The sequence below is a fragment of the Scedosporium apiospermum genome (genome assembly GCF_000732125.1).
Source record: "Scedosporium apiospermum strain IHEM 14462 chromosome Unknown SEQ_SAPIO_0086, whole genome shotgun sequence".
NCBI lineage: Eukaryota > Fungi > Ascomycota > Sordariomycetes > Microascales > Microascaceae > Scedosporium > Scedosporium apiospermum.
This window is the reverse complement of record NW_015971787.1, coordinates 1,418,812-1,446,719: the sequence shown is the minus strand read 5'-3', so window position 1 is coordinate 1,446,719 and position 27,908 is coordinate 1,418,812. Positions and strand designations below refer to the sequence as shown.

Sequence of the window (27,908 nt, the reverse complement as noted above, 5' to 3'; positions counted from 1 at the left end):
CGAAGGACAAATTCCCACGGATGTTAGTGGAGGAAGTAATTCTTGGTTACGCCTCCGAGAGTAGATCGTCCGGATCGGGATGGCCATCCGTCCCACATGTAGCCCCGGCGTCCGAATCCCCCGGAGCCGACTCGGCCGTTTCGCGTCCGCTGGAAGACGGTAGAGAGGGAGCGAGCAACCGCGCGGTGTCTCGTTTCGCTATGTCAAAGGCCCGCTTTCGGGCCTCGTCGGCACCGTCGCCATTGAAGATGAAGTTGAGCCATTCGTCCTCAGTATCCTTCTGTAGTAGGGGGCCAGGAGTTTCATCCGCCGCTTGGTGCTGTTTCTTCACGCGTTCTACTTTCTTGTCATCACTGGGGCGGTGACTCCCTGTTTTTGAAGAGGCACTACCCATGCCACGGACACTCGATCGTGAAGAGGACTCTTCACCTACGTATTTCGGATCCAGACGCGGTTCCTCGTCGGCAGAGATACTATCGTCGTCCGATAACAGAGCAGTTAAACTGACGTCATCAGACTCCGACAAGGGAGGTCGTGGAACTTCGTCTTTCTCCAAGGAAGGTCTATCCGGCGCAGCCCGGATCCTTTCCCCACAAGCAATATCTCTACTCGGGATACTCCCACGCTCCTCATCAATAGCACACCCCACATCACGCACCACATGTCCCGTGCCGCTGCCTCCAGCCACGGAAGGAGCATGGTATTCAGCAACACTCGAATCATCCAGATAATCAAGTCTCACCGTCACGTCAGGCAACTCGTCGCAGAGAGGTAACAGATTATCGTCATCCTTTTCCCCTCTCTCAACACTTGATCTCAGCGCCCCCGTCGACGACTCAAGTTCCTTCACGAGCTGTTGGCCCGCATGACGAATAGGTCTTGGATGGCGAAGTCGTGGAGCACAAGATCCTCCTCCTGGTGCTACCTCCTCTTGAGCAGGTGGGGTCTTATCCTTGCTTCTTCTTCTCCAAGCTTGTTGTGATGTCATTAAGTGGGATGGCATGTCTCCTCCTCGCTCGACTGCCGATCGATCCCAACGCCGATCGGAAAGTGTCTGCAGTCGCTCGATTTCTTCTTGCATCTCGAGGCCCGCCCAATCTGGCATGGCTAGGAGCCGTCGCCGCTTGGCTTCTAGATCGTCATCATTTCTCTGCCCTCTCTCCAAGCCTCGCTTCCGTTTATTGGTATCTCGCTGGACGGCCTTTTCGAGGGCTGCCGTGAGAATGGGTGTAGTTTCCTTTGCCTTACTTGGCTTGCGGACATGGTTATCCTCCTGCGGCCGATCCTTCGATGGGAGGCAGCTATCACGGAAGAACGACGATTGTATTTCTTCGGCTGGCGCTCTTGCGGGTTTGCTAGAAGCACCCGTAGTCGACCGAAGGGCCTGCGCCCTGCGAGCACTGGCAAAGTTCTGGCGCTGGCGTGTGAGGTCTCGAGTGTGTCCGCGGCCACGGGTGTGACGGGCTAGATTCCCTTCTGTCCAGTTCATCTTATGCCCTTTTATCATGAGACTTTGAGCGGCTTTTCTTCATGAAATAGCGATTCAGCAACCTTGGCATATTATGGATATACTCTAGAGGTGTTTCCACTTCACTCTTTCTCATGATCACATGTATCTTGTACACTTCTAGGGAAGGATCCATCGACGCATGTGGTCCAATTGTCTAGGCAGGCGCAAACCCCAGCGCAACTTCCTACTATCCCTGTTTGCGGAGATACAAAGTGCGAGGCTTGTAGCACCTAACGCCTCACGACGACTTCATAGAAGTGAGCTTGGAGCCCACCGAATTACACCACTGTTTGAACGATAGGAACGGGAACCATATTTCTGGAGGTCACGAATATACAGAGGTAGACCCAAATAATACTATACTCTCCGAACGCCAGTTAAGATCTAAAATGATCATGATCCGCCAACATTAGGTTACTGCCTTCAAGAAGAGAAGAAGAGAAAATGAACAAGAATGGTAGAAGACTCGGAATCCATTCCCTCAAGGACCAAAACTAATCATAATCCTCCAAAAACGCCGATAATCCGTTGATATCCCTACCGTACTAATGCTCAAAAAGCCTTTAGTCGCTTCAGTGCCGTTTCGGGGAGCCCTAGCAAGAAATGCGGGTCAGCCCTTGCTCTATCAACTCGCCACAGGAACCTCGGGGAACAGCTTCATTTTTGGAACTTACCAAGCCTCGAGGCACTCATGCCCATCAAACCGGAAACCCTCGCCATCACCTCAAGGTTATCCCCGGGGAGATCTTTAAATTTGTCCTCAATGCAGGAAGAGACAGGTCCGGACATTATCGACGGGTAGCGAATAACAAAGGCCATAAAGCTCAGCGGTAGAAAAGAAGCGTGCTCGAAGTCAATGACGTAGAGTTCACTAGTATCTGTGAACATGAAGTTCCCCAGGTGCAAATCAGCGTACACGAGATGCAGCTCCCTCTCGAAAGTGACTGTGGGATTATCTTTACAGAACCACGTCGCGAGCTTGTTCCTTGTGTCAGTTCCCAGAAAGACAGACGAAAAAGAAAAAGAACAGGCTGATGCCTCGGATTTCTCACATTGTTGACGTGCTCTTCCAACTCGTCGACGGATATATAGGGGACTGGTGCCTGCTGGTCTTTAAAGAACACATGCCTGATTCCACCCCAACCGCAAGGACCTGGCTTGGTGTCCGGTGGAACTGGAAATGATAAAAAGAGCCTGAGTGCTCGAGTGATTTTATCGAAGTACGGGTCCGAGATTTCGCTCTCGTAGAAATTCTCGATAGATTGGCCGATTTCGTCAAGTCTTTTGCCGTTCACCAACTCCATGACGACAAAAATCCTTTGCTGCTCTTTGAGTATGCGAAAGATTCGGGGTATATGGATGCCTTCCCTTTCCTCTTTCGGTATTTTCTCGAGATTGTCCAATGCGAATTGCTGCGTTCGGGTCTCGGCAAACATGGCCTCCTGCGATCGGTTCCCAAACTTAACCCAAAAAATGGGTTGGTCAGGGGGGTATACGAAGCCCGTGATGGCGTATCCTTCTGGAGTACAGTATCCTGCCGCCTTCCTTGAGGAGAGTAGCTCGTCGAAGGTGAGTTCATGGGCTCTCTGAGTGAGATAAGGGATGCTAAGGGGCTCCATCTTGCGGACGAGGAGACGTTGTGTACTGAATGTAGTAAGTGAGGCATGGCCTTGGCGGGTTCCAAGGGCGTCTTGACGTTTCCCGTGTCGAGAACTATATCGATTCCTATATGCCGACCCTAGACCTTACCTGATCGTGTGTAATTTGTGATTCGCTTTCTTTCCTTTGGAGGGTGTGTCCCGGCGTGTGTCCCGGCGTGTGCTAAGAAGGTTCAACATCGAATCACTTCGGACCCCTAGCATGGAGCTCCAAGAGCCAACCCTTGCAGTGCATATACACTTGTAAATCCGGTACGCCATGTCCCGCGAGGATCAGCTATGCCTTAGATTCCCACGGGCAACCTTTCGTTTGACTCCCTGGCTAGGTTGTTTTATTTCCAGAATGACGTAGTGTCTCCATCACCCAGGTCCCCTTTTTCTTAGATTATGACAGTTATTCGCTGTGCTTTCCCCAAAGAGAACTGCTTCTGGACAAGAGGATAGGGGGGACGTTCATCGTCGGAGAAAACCCGCCGCCGCCACAATCTATTAATGGATTGCCAGCTGCGCCACCCAAACTCGTATTGCGGGCTCCGCACGTGAGCGGACCTTTACCAGGAGACCTACAGAAATGGACCACAGTGTACGGGGTACTTCGGGCATAGGATTCCCAACATTCTAGAAAATCGGCAGTGGATTTTTTTAAAAAAAAAAAAAGCCTTGGCTCGGCAACTCATATGCCGCGTGTCCGTGTCCGGTGTGGTCCGAATCAACACTGTTTTGAAAGGGGCTTTTCCCTGGGTTCGGGAGCAAATCCTCCCCAAAAATGGGGTCAGCCGAAATATCCCAAAATAAAAAATGGGAGGAAAAGAAAATTCCCCAAAAAAGGAATCCACTATTTAGGCACTGAATTCATGCCCAAACGGCAGGGCTTCGATGCCAGCCTTAAGCTTGGCGAAGGATGCATTCCTTTTCCGCCGATGGCCCTGGGTGTTTGTGAAACCGACCCCCGGCGGGACACAGCTTTCAGGAAACAGGTGCCGGGCCGACGGCTCCGAAAAAGGTCCGGAAGAGAAAATTCCTTCCGGTAAGCTCCGCAGGCTTAACTCCTGACCGGAAAACGTAACATTTACACAACGTTCGAAGCAAACCGAGATGTTCTTGATCCTGCAGCCCGTTCTTCCGGCGGAGAGTTTCTTGGGAAAATACTTTGAAAAAGCAAAAATGATCACATTTTGAAATGAAGGAGGGGAAGGGAGGCTTCGTCTCCAAAGGAAAAGGACCTGCATTCCATAAAACTGGACTTGGCGGTGTGTGGAGAGTGCGGCTGCTGCATGCACGCGACAGCGGGATATTGATTCACCGCTTTCCCACTAAAAAAACAGCTAAAAAGGTTCTGGCCTCCCGTCATTTTCAGGCTCTTTCTTTCTTTTTGTTCTCGAAGGGTATCCCCAGACATGAGAACTGGTGGAACATGGACATCGACGGTACTAGGGCCGAGATGACAAGACAATTTGTTCGAGATATAGTTTGAGTAATAATAACCCCTTTGTGGGGGGTGTGGACAGAGAGCTCGAATCCAGTAAAACGCGGACAGGAGTCTTGCACTGTCGTAATGGAAACTGAAAGGGGGTGAAGGAGTGGAGAGAAAAAGGGCGCATAGTATGAAGGAACAGGTGCCAGGCTGCATTGGCTTAGCACTTCCCGTCTAGAGAGAGGAGAAAAAATTTTCTTCCCCCCGAAAAAAGAGGAAAAAAAGAAAAAGAAAAACACCCAAAACGGCTGTCGCAAAGACAAGCTCGAGGAAACTCGAAGTTTTAGAGGATGTAGCACTTGAACCTGGGGATGCAACACCTTTCTCTTCCTTAGCCGACAACCCCGGCACCCGGCTATCTGGAGATAAATGCAAACCAGATCTGACCAGAAATCGAACATAAATGCGGTGACGAGAAAGAAAGTATCGATTCCCATGTCTCAGTGTTCACGGGGTCCTCACCGACGTAGGGAATATACTCGGGGCATATGACCAGAGAATGAAGCGAGGCAGGTGTGGCAAGAAAGAGAAGAAGGAGGGGGAATTCAACCTTCAGTCTTGAGATAAACTTGAGCTTGATTCTGAGTCTTGAGGTACGTGGGTACCTAAATACGTTGTGCTACACTACGAAGTACAGAGTTGGAGACCCTGATCTTCAATCAATTATGCAGAACATCAGGTAATAGCCAATAAGAGACAGCTGATAAGGACCAACCTTACTATTCCCTTTTTGGAGGGATACGCAAGGTACACGAGAATTTCACTTGTACTTCGTACACTGTGTTGGCGTTGAGGGAGCTGTCTGGGGAAGATAGAGGAGGAGGAGAGGGGGCTCTAATACTTCGCACATGCGAGGCGGCAATAGTTCTCTCGATCAATTCCTCGATTGATACTCCTTCGAAGCAGCCCCAATGATCCCTCACATAAATGTGCTGCCCAATATGCAATATCTAGACGCTGAAAGGTCCATCTCTCATTTCTCAAGGTTGTCACTAGGTTTATCTGCACAGTGCCCTCGGGATTCAAACGGACTCTGCACTATCTTCCAATCGTAGGCGCCGGTTCATCTTGGCAAATCCTGCATGAGACGGACATTTCCACATGTACCGTATTATGCATTTCCATTTCAATGCCTGGGGCACCGTATGTACTTACACGAGCGAGTTCATAGGATCGGGAGGTGTACCCTGAGTGAAACGAACTGTTCTCTGTATTCGTCCACTACATACATAAACTACTACGTCCAAGTTGGGGAAAAGAGAAGAGGGGCTGTGGCGGGGATAGTCAGGGGAATGTCTCTTGACAAAGAGGGAGAAGGAACATCGATCTCGACTCCATCAGGTCGCACTTCGTATGGAATACACTACGGCCCACTATGGAAAAGGCACTTGGGCCAGAGAGCCACGCGATGGAGACGATTTGTAACAAAGCTGGTGGAAAGGGAGGAGGGGCCGAGGGGAACCTAGCCCAGATCGACGGGAACGGCAACGGAGGGAAGCCTCAATTGGGCATTATTACCTGTGTACGAAGTTCTGAGCACCAAGTGCTGAGGCATAGTACATATAAAACTCACACATGAAGACGACACATTGCCCTGCTTGTCTTGAGGAAGACAGGGGTCTGGGGTAAAAAGTTAAAACCGTGTTTGCGTCGTTTTGGACGGTTCGAGATTCTTTCTCCGTGGGGACTGATCCCGTCTTCGTTTTCCCTAGTCCTCTGTGTCGTGGACGGTCACCCCACCGTCTAGCTCTCCGTTGTGATTTTGCAAAGTCTGGAGAGACACCCATCGTGCTTCCGAGGAGGGAAAGGATTGCAGCTTAGAGGCCCAAAGGCCACAACAGATAACCGAAGCATCAATACTATGGAGGATCGACCAGACACACCCAGCAAACACCGATGCTCCCCAGTCCAAGCAACCAATGGATGAGTCGAGATAGCTTCTTATGACACGAAACACGGTAGCTGTGCTCGGTTCCTTCCAAACGGGGGAGAAGACAGGTCAGATGGCAGACAATGACTGCGTTCACGGTGGCTGCCGAGACAAAACGTACGACCCCAGCATAAGTCCATCTGTGGACCGTTCCAGAACGTTGGATGCCGACCGAGCTTGGCAGGTTGAGAAAATACAACCCTTTTACGTCTATGATAGGGTTTGCCTGCCTTCTGCTGGCGCTGGGGGTAGGTTTAGGCTAGTCGATACGTCAATGTTTTGTGGTGGCTGTTTTCTAAACTACACATTTTACTCCGTCCTGCTGGCGGATGGGGAGCTGGAATGCGGATGTACACTACTTGCGTGTACCTCTTCCGAGGTCGATTTTCGCAGATTTCCGATGGGAATTTGATCATGTCTCTGTACCCGTACCCAAAATTCAGACTCACGTTCTTCACACTAATTCTCCGCAGGGTCGCACCCTTTCATGTGTTCTCTGTTTTTTCTTTTTAAGATTGATCAATCAAATGCTTTTCTCTTTCTGCGACTTCCCAGTACGGTGATACGATTTGTACAATCGAAAAGTGTATTCGAAGAACGTCTTATCCCTCAGTCGAGAATCAACTAAAACAAACGTGGGCTGACGAGCGGTAACACAGAAAAGCGAGATATCACAAGTGAAAATAGTCAGTTGAGATGGTGGGTTGCACTTGATGAGATCGAGACTTAATGAGCCCTTGCACCCTTCCACCAACCCAAGCGATTTCCTTGGCTGGGCCTGGATTTAAAGTGGTGGTGGTGTGCGGGTGAAGCGTGGCATGCCCCTTCCCATCACCCCACACCTTCCCCGCGGGTAAAGACCCTGGGAATTGCGCAAAAGGAGTTGGGAGTTGATGACTATGAGGAACTGTTTCCTTGAGAGATTCGATCGAGTAATACTTGATAACACAATTAGCAACAGAGTTTGCAGGAATTGCTACTTGGTATGATGCCAACGATGTTAGTGCCCGGCGTACTGTGCTTTTTTTCTTCTTCTCCTCCCAGGAACTATTGCGCCTTTTCTGGTTCTTCCAGGTTGATAGAATCTGGGCGGGCAAGGAAAACCTGGACCTCGGGCTGGGGTGGCGTTCAATACGGATGACAACTTGGAGAGCAGAGCTGGTAGCAAAAGCGGGATCAGCTCAGTCCCAGACCAACCGGCGACAGCAACATGAGCGTGCAGTCGTCCAGTCAGTCACTGGGGATTTGATAGTCCGCAGGCGGTCCTTGCATGCGAGAGATAACTCCTACATATATCAATTGATGGATGGCAAATCTGGTTCTTGGATTTAGACGAGCTGTGACGCGGTATGTCAGTCCCCAAAAAGGCCCGTTTCTTAGCGTTGTAATAGGCCCTATTCGCGTCGCCTTCCACTGGTGTAGTAGTACTTGGTCGATTCTTATTCCCGTTTGCCCGTAAAAACGAATCTACGTTCATCCTGCATCCCCAAGGTCCCGGGATGGGCAATCCATTCCGACGCGTGTCGCCTCTGATAATATGTATGATAATGGATATGTTTCTTATCGTGAATCTCCTCTCGGTGGACGGGGGTGGTCTAAAAAGGGTTGCGCTTTGGAAGAACAATCGGTGTGGTCAAGCGAGTTGTGGTGGCGCCTGACCCCCTCTCCGCCTAATCTGGCGTATGTGTACACAGTCCAGAGGAGTTCGGCTGGTCGGTGTAGGGCGCCGCGAAAAGCAATAATTTCATAGTACGTGCAAGCCACCCAGTCGGGACGCTTAAAGCAACCAAAGGGGAACCTCCCGAGTGGTGCGGAAGAACCTGTCGTGTACAGCAAGACACAAGGCGATACGGTGATTGACTATTTTTTTTCGGTATCTTGTATGATTGTATCTTGGTATCTATTGGAGACCCCGCCTAACAGTTCGCGCCTCAGGTCGATGGCTTTGTGACTAGACATATACCTGACAATTGTGTACTAGAGCGTACTCATATCGTACTGCACTTGTAGCCGGCGGGGTACATTAGGAGTAGCCAGTGTGGTCCCCCGTTTCATATGCCATCAGTTGTTGGCTTGGGGGAAGTCTTATCGCCTCCAAACTTTCAAGGCGAAGGGGAAGGGGGAAACGAGCAAAAGCCAAAGCTGGGAAGCAGGGCGGCTGTTGCTGTCGACAAAAAGGTGGGCGGGCTGTGCCCACGCCCCCCCTTCTAAATCGGGATGACCATCGTGCTGATTTGCCTATCAGCTTAGTGACCAGGATGATGCTCGTGCACTGTGTCTTTCGGCAAGCCCTTGAGTACCGAACCTCGTGTTGCGAATACCGTGCCCCAACAAAGGGAGAGAAAAAGAGTCATAGGGAAACTGGTGACGAATATTGACGGTAGCCAGGAGAGAGAGAGTGTAAAACAAGCGAGGTCGTATATCATACAGGGGGGGAAGGCTCCTCCCTCATCTTTTTTCCCACAGACGATGAGTCGCACCTGAAGAACCTTGCCCCTCTAGACTAATACTTGGTCAGCACATGTTGGGTGAGAGGGAGCACAATTGATTGGGGATGATACTGAGGGGCAGGTACGCCAGGTTCTATCGATAGGCGGTGCGGAAAGGCCGCCCTTCGTATCAGTGAAAGTACCTAGGAGAGTGAGCACAGCACTGCACAGTACGTAAACAGGACGCTACTTCCAGCATTAAAGCGCCTTGGGCGGCCTGGCCAGCTTATTGTGGAAAGAATCCTGGCGGGCCTAGCCAGGGAAAAAAGACCGTATCTGTGCGGTAGCCAGACTCACTGGGTACAGCATTGCGCAGCAGTAGGCTACGGGCTATGTAAGTCATTGACGGTACCCACCATATCTTGTAACTTGTAGTACTTGGCAACTACCCGCAAAATTCATCCTCGGCCAATCCACGCCCTATCGTCATACTTGACAAACCCCACCATGCCCACACGCCCTCAATGTCCCGAATCGCCACCCCCTGCCTCCATTCGCCTAGGCAAACCGCGCTATTATGGAGTAAGTCTCTTATCGGAATCTCCAGGGAGGCACGAGCCTACACAGTCCCGTTTATTGTCCCGTCGACCACCGGTACAGGAACATAAAGACCTCAGGTTTTCCCCGGTCTACTTTCAAGGCCTCGATTTTAGATTTCCCATAAATATCCCCTTAGCTCCCGTGTTCCCCATCAATCCTTATCGCCTTCGACTTTGAAGTCCATATTTTTTCCTTCTTCATTTTCTCTCTTCTGAAACCGCTTTGCCTTTCGTTGTTTGGTTCTAGAAAACGACCACTTTCTGTTACCGATATCTCAAGCACCCACCAACAAAACCCACCTTTAACGCACAACACCAGATACCGCAGCCATGGTACGTGCTAACAAGCCCTCTCAGAAACCCCCGCTGTTGGACTCGTCCGGTACTTCGACCGGAAAGGATGTGGTGCCTTTATCTTCAGAAGAAGAATTGGGATATACTAACGCTTGTTTTTTCGTGCTTCTCTAGGCGTTCACATCGAGAACTGATACGGTAAGCTGCCTTTTTCCGCAGCCGCAAATTCTTCCGCGCCGACAGCGGCGGCGGCCTCCCTTCAGGCTGCGCGCATACAACCGGAGTCACGCTGGAAAAAGGAAAAAAAAAAAAAAAAAAAAAAAAAAAAAAAAAAATTTACTCTTGCTAACAATTCCATCACAGCTCATGAAGTACATGAGCCTCGACCAGAAGGGCAGTGTCATTGCCGAATACATCTGGATCGACTCTGTCGGCAACACTCGTTCTAAGTCCAGGGTAAGTTTTTCGCGAACTATTCTATAACATGCACCCTTGTCTTTGCATCTTCCGCGGATATTTGTTTCCTTTTCTGCCATTCGCTGCTTTCTTTTTGCGAGTCTTGGTTTCTTTCCCATTGGGGGCGAGAAACCCGGTGCGCTCTGCCTGCAGGTGGAGGGGCAAGGGCATGCTGTGACTAATGGTGATGGTGGGGCTGGACGCGGTCTTCGCCGGCGGTGGTGGTGTGCTCAGATTACTAATCTGCACCACCAACGCCACGACCGTCAACTTGTGTGCCCATCATTTGGATCGTGAGTCTCAAGACCACGATCGAGGTGTCGGGTTCACTTTTTTGCAGCATTGCGTCGTAGCCCCAGCATTTGGCTGAGATTGGCAGGCAACCTGGGGGAACGGATTCACGATGATTTTAGGCGCGAACTTGCTCTTAGCATATTTTGCTTTTTTTTATCCTCTGAAGCCCAGCCTTGACTAACACCATCCGTTGCAGACGCTCCCTGCTAAGGAATACACCCCCGCGGACCTCCCCACCTGGAACTTCGACGGTTCCTCTACCGGTCAGGCCCCTGGTGAAAACTCCGATGTCTACCTGAAGCCTGTCGCCGTCTTCGCCGATCCCTTCCTTGGCTCGCCCAACATCCTTGTCCTCGCTGAGTGCTGGGACAACGATGGCACGCCCAATAAGTACAACTACCGCCACGAATGCGCCAAGCTCATGGAGGCCCACAAGGACAGGAAACCCTGGTTCGGTCTGGAACAAGAGTACACTCTCCTCGGTGATGATGACAGGCCCTATGGCTGGCCTAAGGGCGGTTTCCCTGCTCCTCAATTCCAATATTACTGGTATGTGGATGGAAGCGATCGTATTTCACAAAGCGTTTGACAACAAATTGTACTAACCCCCGAAACAGCGGTGTTGGCTACGGCAACGTCGTCCAGCGCGACATCGTCCTTGCGCATTACAAGGCCTGCTTGTATGCTGGTATCAACATCTCCGGTACCAACGCCGAAGTAATGCCCGCTCAGGTATGTTGTGACTCGACCTCAATTGAAATCTTCTGCGCAATATGAAACTAACAGCGAGTAGTGGGAATTCCAAGTTGGCCCGTGTGAGGGTATTGCGATGGGTGATCAACTCTGGGTTGCCAGGTTTATCCTCAACCGTGTTGCTGAGGACTTCGGCGCCAAGGTTTCCGTACACCCCAAGCCCATGAAGGGTGACTGGAACGGTGCTGGTCTCCATACCAACTTCTCCACCGAGGAGATGCGTGTCGAGGGCGGCATGGCTTACATCGAGGCTGCCATCAAGAAGCTCGAGGCCCGCCACGCCGACCACATCGCCGTCTACGGTGAGGAGAACGAGCAGCGCCTCACTGGCAGGCACGAAACTGGTGCCATTGACCAATTCACTTGGGGCATTGCCAACCGTGCTTGCTCTATCCGTATCCCTAGGGAAGGTGAGTTTTTATTACCTGAGTTGTATGCGCAGGAGATGTCGACATACTAACTATTTCCTAGTTGGTGCCAAGGGCTATGGTTACTTCGAGGACCGCCGACCTGCCTCCAACGCGGATCCTTACAGGATTACGCATGCCATTATGCTCTCATGTTTCGGCGATGCCGAGTAAGGGGAGCATGGGAGAGTTGGGGTGCTTTTGATGGTGGTGGCGCATATACCGAATACCTGCGTTGCCTTCTTTCTTCTTCTTTTCTTCTTAGTTGTGTGTACGCACTATTAATAATAGCAGCGTTGTGTGTTGTTCGTTGTTGCGCGATGTGTTAGATTAGAGAATCTGGACGGGGACAGCGGCATACCGAACCCCCTGGGAGTGCGTCTTGAACGCATGGTCCCTAAAGCATGAACATATTTTAGACTGGCAGACAAGCTGATTGCTAAGTCTTGCTGCACTGACGGCGTTCGTTTTTGTCTTTTTATAGTTATATGATGATGGGAACTGGGTACACAATACTTGCACTCGTAATGAAGATCGGATCCGCCTCTGGAGTCAACTTACACCTGTCAATTCGGAAACTGCTCTCGTGATATTGGACTTGGAACGGAATGTAATACTCCCCTCCATGGATGCTCAGAAGATGGTCTTGGTGAGACGTGAAGTGGTGTAAGAGTGCCACTTCTGAGGCGCATTTCGGGATATAATATATCATGAACTTTAAGGCTTCGTATTCTCTCCAGTCTTGCCTTGTTCCTGAAGACATCACACCAATCTGGGGCCTTGCGAAGAGACCGGGCCTTTTGATTGACGTCGAGATGCATGTCATGGATGCAAGGGGGAAGATCAATAAATAACAGCTGCTAACGGCTGTCAACATATGTCATTTCCATTGCCAGCCCCTCGCCGCGAAACACGCATTTTTGGTCGCGTCTCGACGCGTGCCCCCCGCGTACAATTGAATACAGCTTGGACCAGTCTTGCAATCCACCCGATATATTAACAGAGCTCACCTGCGCTAATACACCTTCTCGACCTTCAATTATATGTACCAACTACCTTGAGGATAGTTCTATTCCTCACGAACCTCCTTCCGCCCTCATATCTTGTCCATATCGTACCCAATTCCTTGACCAATTCTCAATCTCGAGCCTTTATTGATACAGCATGAGAACATCGACACAATAATTACGTTAACACGACCTAGTCCTCTCCCAACCCATCCATCTTCCCCTTTCCGACTACACCATGTCCTCGACTCGGTCGTCAAGTCCCGTCGAGGGAGGATCGCCCCTAGGGGCGTTCCTCTCGCCCAAGTCGAAGATGAAGGCGCTCCTCGCTACGGTCGGGAGTGATTCCGAAGACGAGTCCCCGGTCCGAACTCCAAAGATTGCCCGACGATCACCGATCCGGAGGGCAGAGCTGAGCTCTGACAGCGAAGATGAAATCGTGCGGCCACGAGGCCGGTTCGCGGCACAGATGCTCGCGTCGGTCGAAGAGACATCCAATACGGAGACGAAAACGGAGATAAATCCCTCCGAGAGCGCCAGAGAACGTGTTCGAAGGCTGCTTGAACTTGGTGTCAGTGACGCGACAGAAGATACACGGGAGGACCGAGGCAACGATGCAGATGAAGATGTCCCCGTTGCCCGAAGGAGACTACGGCCTGCTGCCGAGAGGGCATCTACCCCAGAGACGGCGGACTTTGCAGCTCCCACCTCTAGCCCGGGTCTATTCGTCTCGCCCGGCCAGAAATCCGCCCATGGTGAAGACGAAACCAGACATTCCTCAAACGAAGCCTCAGACGACGACACGATGAAAAAACTACGCAAAAACGCCCGCTTCCAAGCCCTCGTCGAGCGGAAACGAAAAGAACGCGAGGCCCGCGAGGCCGAGGAAGAAGCCAAGAAGACCGCCCGACTAGCTCGCCTACAACAAGGAGAAGGTGACGAGCGACCCACAACACTCGAGCTCTTTTCCGATTCCGAAGGCGGTAACACGTCGAGTATCACAGACGACGAGGGCGGTCGTCGTCTCACGCAGAAAGTAAGACCGACGCGTAAAGCGAGCAAGAGGGCCATTGAGGAGATGAATCGGGAGACGCAAAGGATGGCGAGGAATATGCAGCTTGCGCACCAGGCGAAGACGAAGAAGAAGATTACGAAGGCTGCGCTTTTTGAAAAGTTTGGGTTTAAGCCTGCGGATGGCGCGAGTGCATCGGAGCCGAAGACTTTGAGCTCGAGCAGACCGACTACGCCGGTTTCGGATGTGGAGATGGGGAATGGGGAGACACCGCCTAGCTCGCCTCCTACTGTCCGTACACCGAAACAAGCTGCTGAAGCTACCAGTGCTGAGGCGGCGGCGCCTGCTGAGGAGGGCATGACCACGTCTCCTAGTAAAATCGAGGTTCCCAAGGCTTCTGAATTACCGAAGGAAGTTCACCCGAAACGTCGTATTCGTGTGAAGCTTCCGGTGAATCTTGTAACGATCGACTCCGACGACGAGTTGAGCATCACCGCCACGAGAAAGAGCAAGCTCGACGCCATCTTCGACCGCGTCCCCAAGGACCAAGCCCAAGAGCCCAAAACCTTCCAAACATTCCGAGCCCTCGCCCAGCTCACGTCCCCAGGAAAGGCCGCCAACTGCCGCCGCAGGGGCGAGAAGCCGTGCATGACGCCGGCAGAAATGCAGGCCATGCTACGCGCACGCGCCCGGCAGCAGGCCAAGGACGAGAAGCAGCGCCGCATCGAGATGCTCAAGGCCAAGGGCGTCGTGATTCAGACGGAAGAGGAGCGCCTCAAGGAGATTGAGGAGGTGGAAGATATCGTGGCGAGGGCGAGGGAGGAGGCGCAGGAGATTATGCAGAGGGAGAGGGAGGAGGCGAAGAAGGAGAAGGAGGAGAGGAGGAAGAATGGGGAGGTGGTGGACAGTTTGGATTGGGATGATAGCTCTGATGATGAGGACTACAAGGAGGAACGCGAATCTGGTGGTGAGGAGGAGCCTGATGAGTTGGCTGAGCTTGAACTTTCCGGGTCTGAAGAGGAGGAGGAGGAGGAGGAAGAGGATGGTGACGATGAGGCTGAGGATGGGGATGATGAAGAGGAGGCGCCTAATCCTCTCTTTGACAACGAGGCCGATGAGGATGAGGATGAGGAGAAGGAGGTTGGTGATATCGCCATGGGGGATGATGATGAGGAAGAGCTGGTCATGATCAAGACCAGGAGGTCAAGGAAGACGCAGGTCTTGTCTGATGATGACGAGGAAGATGCTGTCGCCATTGACGCTACTCCCAAGCCCAAGGCGGCCTTTTCCAAATCTCCCGCTCCCCCTTCGACCAAGTCTCCCGCCGCACCCATGTCCGTCCTACGGTCGGCGACCAAGACTTTTATCCCCGGCCTCCCCGTTGCCCCTGCTGGTCCCGCTGGGCTCGGCCTCACGCAGATGTTCGCTGCTACGATGGATGAGAGCCAGAGCCAGATGGGTGGCACGCCCAGCCAGTTGATGGACACGCCCCGACCTACTTTTGACCCCTTCGCTCGGCAGAGTTTCGTCGCCAGCACGCAGGACATGAATCATGATGACGACGTAATCATGGACAGCCAGCCGCCGCTTCAAGAAACCCTCAGGGAGGAGACTCAAGGGGGTATGGACCTGCACTACTCGCAGACCCAGATGCGGAACCTTGACAGTCTTGTTCGCGAGGACACACAGCTCTCCGATTTCATGCCGTTTACTCAAGATGGTGGCCTCGAGGACCATACTCCCCTCAAAGAGAGATTCATCGATGCTCCTGACTCGAGTGCCACTCCTGGCACTGTTTTCGGCGCGACTCCAACCCCCGATTCCATCCATGAGTCCCCGCTTATTAGGAGAGGAAGGCTACGGCGCAAGCTAGATGTCATTGCTTCTATTAACGAGGAACTGTCTCAGGTCGCTGAAGAAGAAGAGGCGCGCGAAGGCAGCCCCAGTCCCAGCCCGCAGAAGGACGAGTTCGGATTCAACACGACCACCGCGTTTGGGGTCTTGCAAAAGGCAGCTCGTGACGAAGAGAGGCGCAAGAGGAGGGAGGAGAAGCTCAAGGAGTTTAACAGGAAGAAGAGCAAGGCGAAGGAGATGATTGAGGAGCAGGCCGAGGAGTCGGAGGATGAGTATGCGGGCCTTGGGGGTGTGGATGAGGATGACGATAGCGATGGGGACCTCGCGTCGGTCAAGGATCTGATTGATGATGAGAAGGGGGCTGCTACGGCGGAGGACGAGCGGAAGCTCGCAGCTTTCTATGCGTAAGTTACAACACAAACCTGAGCCATCCCCAAAACCTTTGGCTAACAAATCTCTACGCAGCGATCGGGAACGCGCCGACGACGAGAAGCAAGTCGAGAAGCTCTTCAAGGACATCACGACGGGCATGCTCCGCCGCAAGCGTGCCAACGACTACGACCTCTCGGACTCGGATGACGGCGGCGAGGCGCGCAAGCGCATGAAGCGTAAGCAGTTTGCCAAGATGCAGAAGGCGCTCTTCGCCGACGAGCGCGTCAAGAAGATCGCCGAGATGCCGGGTAACCAGGCCTTCATGCGGACCCTCGAGGACCGAGCCAGCGATGATGAGATGGATTTCATTGATATTATCGAGGATAATACTACGGAGACGGAGGATTCGCAGTCGCAGCAGCAATCCGATGATGGTGCTTCTGCGCGTGTCCTCGTTCCCAACAGCCAAGCGGACGTCAAGAAGGCTGCTAATGGAGGGGAAATACGAGCGCCGGCGCATATGAGGAGGACCAAGGATGGCAAGAAGCCGTCTGATATTGGGCAGATTCGGGAGTCTCTTTCGAGTCTGCTTGATGAGCCTCTGGGATCTGTCGTTCCTGCTACGGAGGTTGGCAGCGATAGTGACGACGATGAAGAGAACGACGACGAGCGTGGTGATTCGAGGTCGCGGAGCAACAAGGAGAATATCAGCCCACCCCCTGGCGCATCTACGACCTTAAACCGCAAGGGACCAGTCATCCACGACCGACTCTCCTTCAAGCGCGGTAATTCCTCGACGACAATGACAGGACGCCGCGCCTTTTCGCGCAGCGCCTCTCAAGCAGGCAAGCCGCCCACGCTCCTCCGCCGCGCAACGTCCAACTCGTTCATGTCCAACAACGTTGGCGGCAGCGGTGGCATCTCGGGATCCTCTTCCGGAACAAACTCGCCCCTGACGACGGGGTCGGACAGCGACATGTTCGGCGGCGACAAGATCCGCAGGGGCGCCGCCAAGGGGTCTAGTATTAGTTTCGAGAGGAAGGGGGCGAGGCCTTCGGCGGCGGAGGGGTTGGCGATGAGGAGGACGGAGAGGAAGTTGAAGGGGGCGGAGGAGAGGTTGATAGCTGCGAGGGGGTTGTTGGGGAGTGGCAAGTTTGAGTGATTGTGTGGGTTTGGGTCTTAGGGGCTGGGTCATTGGATGGATTTCATCGGATTTGGCGTTTGGCATGGGGAAGCGAGGGATCCATGTGGGTTTGAATGAGGATATTATTATTACTACATTGATTGGCGGGGTCTCGCGACATGGTAAAATATGAATACAGATCTGTACAGGCATTTCTTGCTCTAGAGTTTAAGCTACAGTTGGTGACTCCCATATGTGTCTCTGGATGGACAGCTTAGGGCCTAGTTGTCTAGCCGTTCAAGGTGGATGAGGCCGTTGGGGGGCTATTGTCGTCAAGTTAGCACACCGAGCGACACGCAAAATAGAGAGCCGCAAAGGGAACCTCACCGGTGAGAACTGTCGCAGCTTGACACCAGCCTCGCGAAACACGGCCGCAGTATCGGTATCCATGCTATACCCCTGACTATACACGACCTCACTAATACCAACCTGGCAAATCTTGATACTGCAAGTCAAGCAAGGGCAAGTATCGCAATACAACACGGCGCCGTCCCTGATCCTCTCCCTACCGGCCTCCAGCAGCGCATTCTCCTCGGCGTGGATACACAAACACGTAGAGAGACCCACGCCAGAAGAATTCGCCTCGTTGCACCGCGTACAGCCGCCCTCGGCGCAATTCCTCAAACCCCTCGGCGTGCCGTTATACCCCGTGCTAATGACGCGTTTTTCCCTGCCGACGAGGACGCAACCGACGCGGCGCTTCATGCAATTCGAGCGCTGGGCGGCAAGCGACGCGAGGCTCATGAAGTAGCTATCCCAAGAAGGCCGTAGCCGTTCGGGGTTCGCGAGGTCGATTTTGCCAAGCGTAGCGTATAGATGGGCCAGCGATTCAGACGTGTTGAGCAGGCGGACGGAAGCGCGGGAGATCAACGGCTGGAGCCCCGTGGTGGGGTCGTACAGGTGGGCGTCGGATTGGGCGACGAACTGCTCGAGGGTGAGGTCCAGCCGGTGGGGCTGGGCCTGGAAGCGGCGGTGGCGGATGACGAGGGGGCTGTCGACGGAGACGAGGATGAAGAAGGGGCGGCGGGAGAGGAGATCGAGGATGGATTCGTTGTGGATGTTTGTTGTTACAAAGCGGGAGCGCCAGCGTTTGGTTACGAAGTCGAGGAGGGATTCGACGGTGGGGAAGGTGTAGGGTTGTGAGGGGTGGGTGAGAGGGAGGGGTTGTTGTTTCTGGTCGGAAGAGGAGGAGGTGGTGGTGGTGGAGGATGGAGTGGATTGGGAGGTATCCTGGGAGGGGGGCTCGAGGTAGAGGTGTTTGAAGCCGTGGTGGTCGACGAGGTATTGGGCTACGGTTTTCTTGCCCGAGCAGATGCCTTGGACGAGTGTTAGTCTATGGATTGTGGGGAGAGCGGAAGAGCAAGGGGGGATACAAACCACCACAGATGCCGATGAGCATTGTTGCGGTTATATTTCGTCCTGAGACGCACTTCTTTCGGCAATTGACTGTATATTTTTCGAAACAAGCAGATGATGGACTGGACCTGTCTCGCCCGTCGTCTAGATGTCGAGATGTCTGTGCAGCAACCGATGATACCTTCCTCGACTTGGTCGACTTGGTTGACTTGATTAAGCAAGGAAAAACCAAGCCACGTGACTTTTGCGCTTGACGCGTCGCAACGCGTCTTGGAATTGCCGGAATTCAGCCATGACGTATGACTCTTTTCAATTGCTGCCTGTCACCTGGTGGCACCCAGCGCCAACAGGTACCCCTCCATCCACAACCAGTTAGATCATCAGCAGCTCCCACTTTCCGACTCCCACTTCCCACTTTAGCAAGCGTGAGCATCGTGATCTGCTCATCCCGCAATTGCCAATTACCAATTTACCCCACGTTACGTCGCACTTTGTACTCATCTTCTCAGCACAAGGCAGCCTCCTCTTGTGATGCTCCCAAATAAACCACTGACTCTGACCTCCTGACCTCTTTCGGAAGAATAAGACATGTAGATGGTCTAAATCTTCATCTAGGTTCTTCTTTCAAATAGCACTTTCTTCTACGCATTTATTTTCTCATCCTGGGAGTCCCTTTCCCATTTCACTCGCTGCTTTCTACCTTCTCCATCTTCCTTATTTGTCACATACCCTCAGCTCACCATTTCGCGGAAACAACAACCCTCACAAAAGCAAACACGAGAACTACAGCACCCAAGATACGATGACAGCACCTGCTGGAGCGGCTTCCCTTGTGGGAAAGCCCATCCGGTTTGTTCCCAACACGTCTGCGATTGAGCTGCCCTTTTATGCGAAGCTGTTTGCGCTCAAACTCGACCATGACAAGCTCAATGACTCAATGCGTCCGGTCTTGGGCCTCTACGAGCCCCTCAAAGTCGAGCCCGAGTATAGCAGCAAGATCCAGATTCTGGGAAATGCCCTGACCAGTGACGAGTACGCCAGTCTCTACGTCTCTCTCTCCCTCCCAATCTCCATTCCACTTAGAGAGCTCTGTTTGTTCCACGCTAAGAAGAAAATCACTGACGATACTTTCCTCCTGAAGGGGCCCCCATGGAACTTGTCGCGCTGAAGGCCAGATCAGGAACACGAACACCATGGAGGAATTCAGGAATCTTGATAGGCCTACCATTCTAAGAAATTCCGCACGTTCGGTACGATGATGATGGCTCTTTGATCGCTAGTGTAGTTTGCGACGAGTTTTACTGACGCTCATTTTCACGTGCGCGCGTGTTTGCAGATTTGGGATGCAATCAAAGACGGCTCCATCTACTCGGTCCCGTCGCTCCTCTCGTCCTTCATCATCATCTCCTACGCCGACCTGAAAAAGTACCAGTTCACTTACTGGTTTGCTTTCCCAGCCCTTCACTCCTCGTGGATCCACACCGCCGATTCCGCTAAATTCACCGAGGATGAGATCGAAACCTTAGAAGGTAAAGTTGGAACATTCCAGAGGAACCGCGAGGAACAACGACAACATGGATATTTCCTGGCCAAGAAGGTGCCGTATTCCCCCGACGAGTCGGAAACGAACGATAAGCTCGCCGAAGGCCTCGGCTACAGCTGGAAGATCGGACCCCTTGGCGACTTCGAGAGGGGTTTCTTTGAAAACGTCCCTGAGAAGGACAGATACGTCTGCTTTGTCGATCCTTCGACTTATGAGCACAGTCCTGGCTGGCAGCTGAGAAATCTCCTAGTGCTGATCCAGCATCGATTTAAGCTCAAGGACGTGCAGATTCTCTGCTACCGAGACACCCATGAGACACGCCACCTTTGCAGAAGCATCGTCCTACACATCGCGCAGGCACCCTCACCCGGTTCCACCGTCATTGCCAATGGCGCAGACGGTGAGATGCCCAACATTACGGGCTGGGAGCGAAACGGAAGGGATCTCCGCGCCAAGCAGGTCAATCTTGCCGACTATATGGATCCGTCGAGGATTGCTGACCAGGCTGTGGATCTGAACCTCAAGTTGATGAAGTGGCGCATCGCCCCGGGCCTGAATTTGGACGCCATCAAGTCGACAAGATGTCTTTTACTCGGTTCTGGCACGCTCGGTAGCTACGTCGCCAGAAACCTCATGGGCTGGGGTGTTCGTAAGATTACCTTTGTCGACTACGGCAGGGTCTCGTTTTCGAATCCCGTCCGCCAGCCTCTATTCCAATTCCAGGACTGCCTCGAAGGTGGCGTGCCCAAGGCGCCCCGCGCCGCTGCAGCCCTCAAGGAGATTTACCCCGGAATCGAGAGCGAGGGTCACGTTCTCACGGTCCCCATGCTGGGCCACCCTTTCGTGGACGACGGATCGCAGACGAAGGCGGATTTTGAAAAGCTCGAGGCGCTCATTAAGGATCACGATGCCATTTTCCTGCTCATGGATTCGCGAGAGTCTAGATGGCTGCCTACGGTCATGGGTAAGGCGGGAAAGAAGATTGTGATCAATGCGGCTTTGGGCTTTGACTCGTATGTGGTCATGCGCCATGGTGCTGAGGACCCTGTCGAGGGACACACACCGCTTGGATGTTACTTTTGCAACGATGTCGTTTCCCCGGCCAACGTAAGTCAAGCCGAAAAAATCATCATAATTCTCCTTTGCTAATTCCTGAATTCGCAGTCTATGAAAGATCAAACGCTCGACCAGCAATGCACCGTCACGCGCCCGGGAGTCGCGCCCATCGCATCGGCCCTCGCCGTCGAGCTTCTCACCAGCATCCTTCAGCACCCACTTGCCCACCGCGCTCCCGCGCCCCAGCCCACGGGCGGAGTCACCGCCGAGCGAGACCCTCCCGAGCACGCTCTGGGGTTGGTTCCGCACCAGATCCGCGGCTACCTGTCGACCTTTCAAACCCTGAACATTCTCGGCCAAGCTTATCCCAATTGCAGCGCGTGTAGCGCCCCCATCTTGGACGCGTACCGAAAGGACGGCTGGGAATTTGTTAAGAGAGCGCTTCTTGAGAAGGATTACATCTCGGAGCTGTCGGGCCTCGCGGAGATTCAGCGTCAGGCCGAAGCGGCGGAGGCGGATCTCGACTGGGATGATGAAGAGGATGGCCTTGGCAAGGTCGAGGAGGGCGATGGCGAGCTTCTCTAGATGGGAAACTCCAGTAACGACTTCAACGACGGCGAAGCTGACGGGGACTTTGTCCAGGTTGTACCTCAGGCGGATGCTGCGCATGAGGCGCCGCTTTGGTATAGCCGTATTTTGCCTGGCTCGGGGGTTCGATGAGGAGGTGTGTTTCGCCGAGGCGGCGGTTAGGTGAAGATTCTGAGAGGGCGGCCATGAGTGATGGCCGTGAGGATAAGGGGTGACCATGAAGATGAGGGATGAACCTGATATTTTGCAAAATGCGTCTCATACTACGAAGCATTTTACATCTTTGAGGTGAAGGGGAAGAGGAAGTGCCTTGATGCCCTATTCGAGGCTTGGCTTTGAAGGTGTTCGATGATTGCTTTATCGATGAAACAAAGCTCTGGACAATGCGTCCTTTTGCTTCGTTTCCTTACGTTTTTTTTTTTTCTTTTTATAAAGGAGTTTAAGGTTAGAGAATAGGCGATGGAAGGGGGACGAACGGCAACACTTGAGCGAATGGTTTTTTTTTGCTTGGCTTTTTGCGGGGTCTTGTGGATGGACCTTGTGTATTATAGCTACGAGATCAAGGAGGGAGACATCGATGCGGAATGAAAAGGTTTTTTTCTCCCCAATGCAAAATTTGCTTGACCTGTTTGTTATGTGTGGTATGCCAGCCAGGCGGGAGCCATTCCCTGATGTAAGCGAGGACCTTCATTGCTTGTAAAGAAAATGAGCTCTAAGAGGAATGATAGGTAGGTAAAACCACGTCGGGTATCATGTCGCCAAGTGACTCCGATGCCGTTCAAATTTAGGGCCTGCTTCCGTGCTCCCCCTTTTGAATGTTTCTCGCCAAGTGATTTTTTGAAATGAGCCTTTGACCCAGTCCAGAAAAGAAGCACAGCGCTGAGGCTATAATGGTGCGGAGATGCCTTCTCTTCCCTCATCCCGCCCCCCCCCCCCGGGGGGGGGAGAGATGAATTAATTTTTTTTTTTTAAAAAAAAAAAAGAAAAAAAAAAAAAACAGAAACGCCATAGTTTCAAACCCAGACTCCTTACTTTCCTCCCTCTTTCTCTCTCCCAGCCCGTCAGAAAACGACAAAGAAAGTCCAAATATCCGTCTCCTCCTCCTCTCTGTTAACCAAACTTCCTCGACCCCCCCTTCCCCCCAACCCTCTCCCCCGCCTCCGTCTTCTTCCCCTTCCCAATCAACTCCAGATGTCCCGCCCTCTCCCCTAGAAGCTGCTCCGTCCTCGCTACCAATCCCGAGGTGAACTTCTTCGTAGCCTTGCGGGCTGCCGTCGTCTTGGCCTTTTGGGGCTTCGTTTTGGAGACGGCGTTGCGTTGTTGTTTCTTCGTGTGGGGTTTTTTGGCGGGTGCGCCAGGGCGGGGTTTTAGTTTTGTGGTTCCTTGCGCCATTGTGCCTTTTTTTTGTCGGGGTTTTCGACGGGAGATGTGGGAATATCGTGTGTCTTGTGGGGGTTTTGATCGATTCAAAGTTGTCGTTGAAGGTGGATGGAGAGACGGTAACTTGGAAAATATAAAAAATTGGCGGGGAATAAATTCTGCCAGGCGGTATCGATTAGATAGTCTTATCGATATGCATCTACCGAATCATATTTCTGTATCGAAGCACGGCGTCCTGACAACATCTCGGAACTGCCAAAACATCACCCAGAGGGGAAAAAAAAAAAAAAAAAAAAAAAAAAAAAAAAGAGAGAGAAGGAAAAAAATTGTGCCGCCACGGCTGGATTCGAACAGGTGTGGCCCCGTCCCCTTGCGCCATTCCATGGCAGTTGGGGCGCTCCCAACTGACCATATAGTATGGTGCTTCCGTGCCGGTTGATGCCTTCGAGATGGCTCTTCCTTATAAGGCTATGGCGCCTGCGTTCGAGTACTACATACACAATGTTACACTTGCCACGAAGAACTCATACAGAGACTCGAACAAGAGCAAGGGAGTCAACCAGTCCAGGAGTATCGAGACAAAACACCCATAGACGCTTCCTGCATCTACATCTATTATCAATCCGTCTACCAAAACCCACTGTATATCTATATCAAAATGCAATGCAGACAAACAAAAGAAGAATGAAACAAAGCAAAACGGCTGTATGCCACGTAGGAAGAGCACCTCCTCCTTCTCATCACGCATCAAAAATCCTCTCAATACCCCCCCAAGTCCCCTTCGCCCTCTCCTCCCAATACCCTTCCTTCCCCCCCTTAAACCTCCAAACCTCATCTCCTTCAACCCCATCCGCCACCTTGACGAACCACTTCGGCCGATGCGCCTCTCCCTTCTCCTCCATGACGCGCCGCCTAGCGCGCTGCGCCTCCTCGAGCCTAACCTTCCATTCCTCCGCCTCGTCGAGGTCCCCTTGTTCGGCGAGCCTCTGGTCGGGTCGTAGTCTCGAGTCCGTGGGAGGCAGTTTGCCCTTCTCGACGGGGGTGATCTCGTTGAGGGATGCGGCGAACGCCGTGAGCCCGTACGCCTGCGTCGCATTCTCCGCGAGAGGCCCCGCCTTCCAGATTTCTACGCCAGCCGCTTTACCAGCCTCGACAATGCGGAGTCCACCCGTCCATGTGCCAGAGAGGCTGCTGCCTGTGTGGACACCCTCGGCGCTGTACGTTTCGACCTGCACGTCCTCGCCGCGGCCGCCGAACATGCCCTTGCTTCGGAACTCGACGGTGGCTTTGGCGCCCGTGCTGTCGTTGACGACGTTCATCGTGCCCACGGGCTCAACGTACTTTTCGCCCATGACCACGTTGCGCAGGAACATCGTGGCGATATTCCACGAATAAAACTCGTCCGACCCGTCCGCCAGCCTCAACGCGATGCGCACCCGGCCCTCCGTGTTGATCTCGGCGCTCTTGCCCCAAAACTTCTGCGACGGCGCGGGCGCCTGCGTGAACGACCAGTTGGCAGAGTCGGCGTGCATCGCGAGCCGCACGGGTCGGTGCGAAACCTTTTCCACGAGTAGGCGGAAGCCGCCAGGGACGTCGGACTCGGTGCGGATCAGCTCGTAGGTTTCGCCTAGGAGCGGGTTGAACGGCTTGCGCACGGCGCGCTCCCTCGCCCGCGCGTTGCTGAACTGCGACACGGCGAATGCCGCCACGTAGAGCATGCGCTCCTTTTCAAGCCGGGCTTTCGCCGCCTGATCAAGGAGTTGCGCGTACTCGAGCTGCTCGGCGACCTTTTGCAGGAGGGAAACCGGCTCGTTGGCAGAGACAGGCATGCTGATCGTGCTCAGGTCTTTGCCGACGTTCTTTCGGAAAAACGCGATGAGGCTGGGCGGCAACGTCGTCGCGGGCGGTATCGTCGTGCGTCGCTTAACGACTTCTTGGATGGGCAAGGGCGCGAGCGTCTTTGGCCTGGGGGGGAAGAACTGATACGTTCCGCCTAGCGCTACCGTCTCATCGTCGGACACCGTCGAAGACCCGGACGAGCTATGCACCGACACATAATCGGCGTCCGAATGAGGCTCATCTTCGCTGCGCTGGATCCTAACGATTCGCGAATCCACCTCTCCTCCACCGACGCCGCCGCCCTGTTCGGCGTCGAAAAACTCATCGGTAGTGGTCGAATCGATACTCTTCCTCGAGAGCGCCGGCGAGTGCGGGTGCTCCAGCTGCCTCCTCCGCCTGCTCCTCGAGATGAGGCTAGTAAACTCGGCGAGCACCGAGTCCAAGTCAGTCAGTAGCGCCTGGCAATGCTCCTCCGTCGAGAGCTCCTCGTGATGATGACTGCCACTCCTCGACTTGCGCTTTTCGCTCTTGCTAGTAGATCTATCGGCAGATATCGTAGTGGTGAGGCCAAGATGGCTCGGCACGGCGAGTGTCGAAGAGCCCGACTGTAACGGAGCAGTTGCAGCCTGTGTGGCGGCCAGGGCAGCCAGAGCTGACGTGCTTGGTTTGCGCTTCCAGAATAATGATCGCCTCTCAGGTTGCTGAGATGGTGTCGCATGACCGTTGGCATCGGCGGGGCTTGCAGCGCTAGTGGCGGAATGTCCGGAAGCGGGTGCAGAAGCAGCAACAGAAGAAGAAGCAGACCCAGCCTGATTCGCGATATCCTTGACTAATCTGCGCAGCGCATCACGGGTTCCAACGATGCGACTCACGAGGGTCTCCACCTGCTGCCATTCCTTTTCCTCTTCGGGGTTGATTTTCGTCACAGGTAGGGCCCTAAAGGCTTGCGCAGCCTCAACCTGCAAGCGGGGGATTGCGGTAGCGGGTTGTGGAGCGGGCTCAAGTCCGCGAGCGATGCGACTGGCCCTCTCCAGGGCGCGAGCCCATTCGGTAAATTCCTTGGCGTTCGACGCCTTGAGATGCCACACCTCGGCACCCGAATCGATGCTAATCTCGCGACGGCTCTCGTCGGCGGCGATGGCGGCAAGACTAAGCGGGATGGCGCCACGCAAGGCAGACGATCCACGGCTATGGTAGTAGGATAATGTGCACGACGAGTAATCGAGAGAAAAGAAGCGCCGAGCGTATCCCTGGCCCTTCTTCCTCCTGCGCTTTAGCAAATTGCCGACATGGTATGTTGCGGGAGCATTAGGCCCGGGCTCGCTGCGACCGGAAACAGACGCAGCATTCTGACCGGTAGCGGAGTGGCTATGCAAGCTGTCAAAGGAGCCCGCAGCGACGGGATTCAGGCGAGGACTGTTGTGTCGGCCAAGGCTTGTGCTGCTCGTGCTAGCCTTGTTCGTGATTCCGAGGTTCGGTAGGTGGTGGGTCGTCTGCGGCGGCGATTCGGTAGGGTAGATTAAGAGAACAAAAGTTGCCGTCTTTCCTGTCTGTTTAGAAAAGGTGTTGTCGAATACGAGGCCGTACATGCCACCCTGATTGTGGCCGACGTCGAAGATGCCCATGGACACCTTGTCGGCTTCGCATTTTCCATGCCATGTTATGGGTATGAAACCTTTGGAGGCCAACTGGTCCTGGGCGGTGGAGGAGTCCTTTTTGGCAAAGGTTTTGGATTTGGCGTCGGCAACGGTAGTGAGGGTGCTCGAGTCGACGTCGGGAAGCGCGGCAGTGAGGTTCGTTCCGCCAGAGCCGGGGTGCTTGACAATACCAAAGTTTCTAAACGTTGCGTGAAAAGAATACAGTTAGCTTTTTCTTGGTCAAGGTATGCGGCGAGAAGGAGAGGCTGATCGCCGGAAGCGACCGGTTCGCGGGGCGTCGATCCCAGCGAGGCGAGAGGGATCGTGGCGCGGGAGGACGGCAGAAAAGGGTTCGAGGATGCGCGACATACAAAGATTTCTTGTGAGGCTGGAGGTTCCAGGAGATGCTAAAGCCCTGCTCAACCTTAACCCAGCGTACAATATAGGACTAAGAAAAGGGGGGGAGTCAGACAACAATACTCGGCCAAAGAGACGCATCAGGCGCAGGGCGGGATGGTCTTCTCAACCCACTGCGCCCGCCAAGCACATTCCAAGGAGAAGAGGAGAAGAGGAGAAGACCTAGGGGAGACGAGACGACACACCTTGCTGTGAACCTCGAGTTGTTCGATGCCCGCCATTTTCGCCGAACAAAACTAGCTTCGATTCCCCCCTTAGCGAGTCGGCTCAGCGCAGGGCGATGTAGAAAAAGAGGCTCCGGAAGGAACGGGTCCTGACGATCGTCTCAAACGGGCGACTTAGTCTTCTCAAGCAAACATCGCGCAGCAAGAATCTCTGCTTGGGGCTTGATGAGATGGGCGGGGCCGAGCTAGATGGAGACGAGATCGAAGTGAATGCAGTGCCCAGCAGGGATATGAAAGCCTGGGGTGCAGACGCAAGAGAAGCCTCGTTGGCAAGTTCGTTGGGGTTGGAGGACTTTGCGGAATGTCTTGGAAACGATGAATTGGGAAATTTGGCCTTACGAAGTACGGCGTATTACGGTATTACGTGAGGGCTGCATCTGCAGACTGCAGGCTGGGAAAAAAAATACTGGCGGGGGTTGGTTGAACGTTGCATGGCTCGGGTTCGGGTTAGTTTGGCTTGGCGGATTGAGTTTTTGGGCGTGTTTGGCATTTTTTGGCATGATTTTGTTGGTGAGATTTGGAGGCACAGCTGCAGCCTAGAATCGAGGGAAGGAGCCGGCGACAAGGGGCTGGGCAGACTGAGACCCCGTCGGGTCCATCAAATCAGCCCCATCAGGAGGACCCGAGGAGGCGCAA

General features: G+C 53.4%; 6 protein-coding genes and 1 pseudogene across 6 annotated transcripts; 3 read left to right on the top strand and 4 right to left on the bottom strand.

Moving 5' to 3' along the window:
• Positions 1-46: 46 nt before the first annotated feature.
• Positions 47-3,129, bottom strand: SAPIO_CDS2634 (uncharacterized protein; the record flags this gene model as incomplete). The annotated part of the gene is made up of 3 exons (XM_016785605.1): positions 47-1,497; positions 2,185-2,488; positions 2,563-3,129. The coding sequence occupies 3 exons, from the start codon at positions 3,127-3,129 to the stop codon at positions 47-49; spliced, it is 2,322 nt and encodes a 773-aa protein (XP_016644981.1).
• Positions 3,130-9,930: 6,801 nt separating this feature from the next.
• Positions 9,931-11,978, top strand: SAPIO_CDS2633 (Glutamate decarboxylase; the record flags this gene model as incomplete). The annotated part of the gene is made up of 7 exons (XM_016785604.1): positions 9,931-9,933; positions 10,069-10,092; positions 10,258-10,350; positions 10,841-11,193; positions 11,262-11,376; positions 11,438-11,807; positions 11,869-11,978. The coding sequence occupies 7 exons, from the start codon at positions 9,931-9,933 to the stop codon at positions 11,976-11,978; spliced, it is 1,068 nt and encodes a 355-aa protein (XP_016644980.1).
• A 1,071-nt stretch (positions 11,979-13,049) lies between these two features.
• On the top strand, positions 13,050-17,211 carry SAPIO_CDS2632 (Uncharacterized protein; the record flags this gene model as incomplete). Its single annotated transcript, XM_016785603.1, has 2 exons — positions 13,050-16,081; positions 16,143-17,211. 2 exons carry the CDS (start codon positions 13,050-13,052, stop codon positions 17,209-17,211), a joined length of 4,101 nt encoding a protein of 1,366 aa, XP_016644979.1.
• A 242-nt stretch (positions 17,212-17,453) lies between these two features.
• SAPIO_CDS2631 (Deoxycytidylate deaminase) lies at positions 17,454-18,631 on the bottom strand (the record flags this gene model as incomplete). The annotated part of the gene is made up of 3 exons (XM_016785602.1): positions 17,454-17,495; positions 17,560-18,548; positions 18,610-18,631. The coding sequence occupies 3 exons, from the start codon at positions 18,629-18,631 to the stop codon at positions 17,454-17,456; spliced, it is 1,053 nt and encodes a 350-aa protein (XP_016644978.1).
• Positions 18,632-19,390: 759 nt separating this feature from the next.
• SAPIO_CDS2630 (Ubiquitin-like modifier-activating enzyme ATG7) lies at positions 19,391-21,772 on the top strand (the record flags this gene model as incomplete). Its single annotated transcript, XM_016785601.1, has 4 exons — positions 19,391-19,620; positions 19,730-19,838; positions 19,925-21,238; positions 21,296-21,772. 4 exons carry the CDS (start codon positions 19,391-19,393, stop codon positions 21,770-21,772), a joined length of 2,130 nt encoding a protein of 709 aa, XP_016644977.1.
• A 1,113-nt stretch (positions 21,773-22,885) lies between these two features.
• On the bottom strand, positions 22,886-23,167 carry SAPIO_CDS2629 (annotated as a pseudogene; the record flags this gene model as incomplete).
• Positions 23,168-23,895: 728 nt separating this feature from the next.
• On the bottom strand, positions 23,896-27,269 carry SAPIO_CDS2628 (Oxysterol-binding protein; the record flags this gene model as incomplete). Its single annotated transcript, XM_016785600.1, has 3 exons — positions 23,896-26,830; positions 27,003-27,079; positions 27,234-27,269. The coding sequence occupies 3 exons, from the start codon at positions 27,267-27,269 to the stop codon at positions 23,896-23,898; spliced, it is 3,048 nt and encodes a 1,015-aa protein (XP_016644976.1).
• Positions 27,270-27,908: the final 639 nt, after the last annotated feature.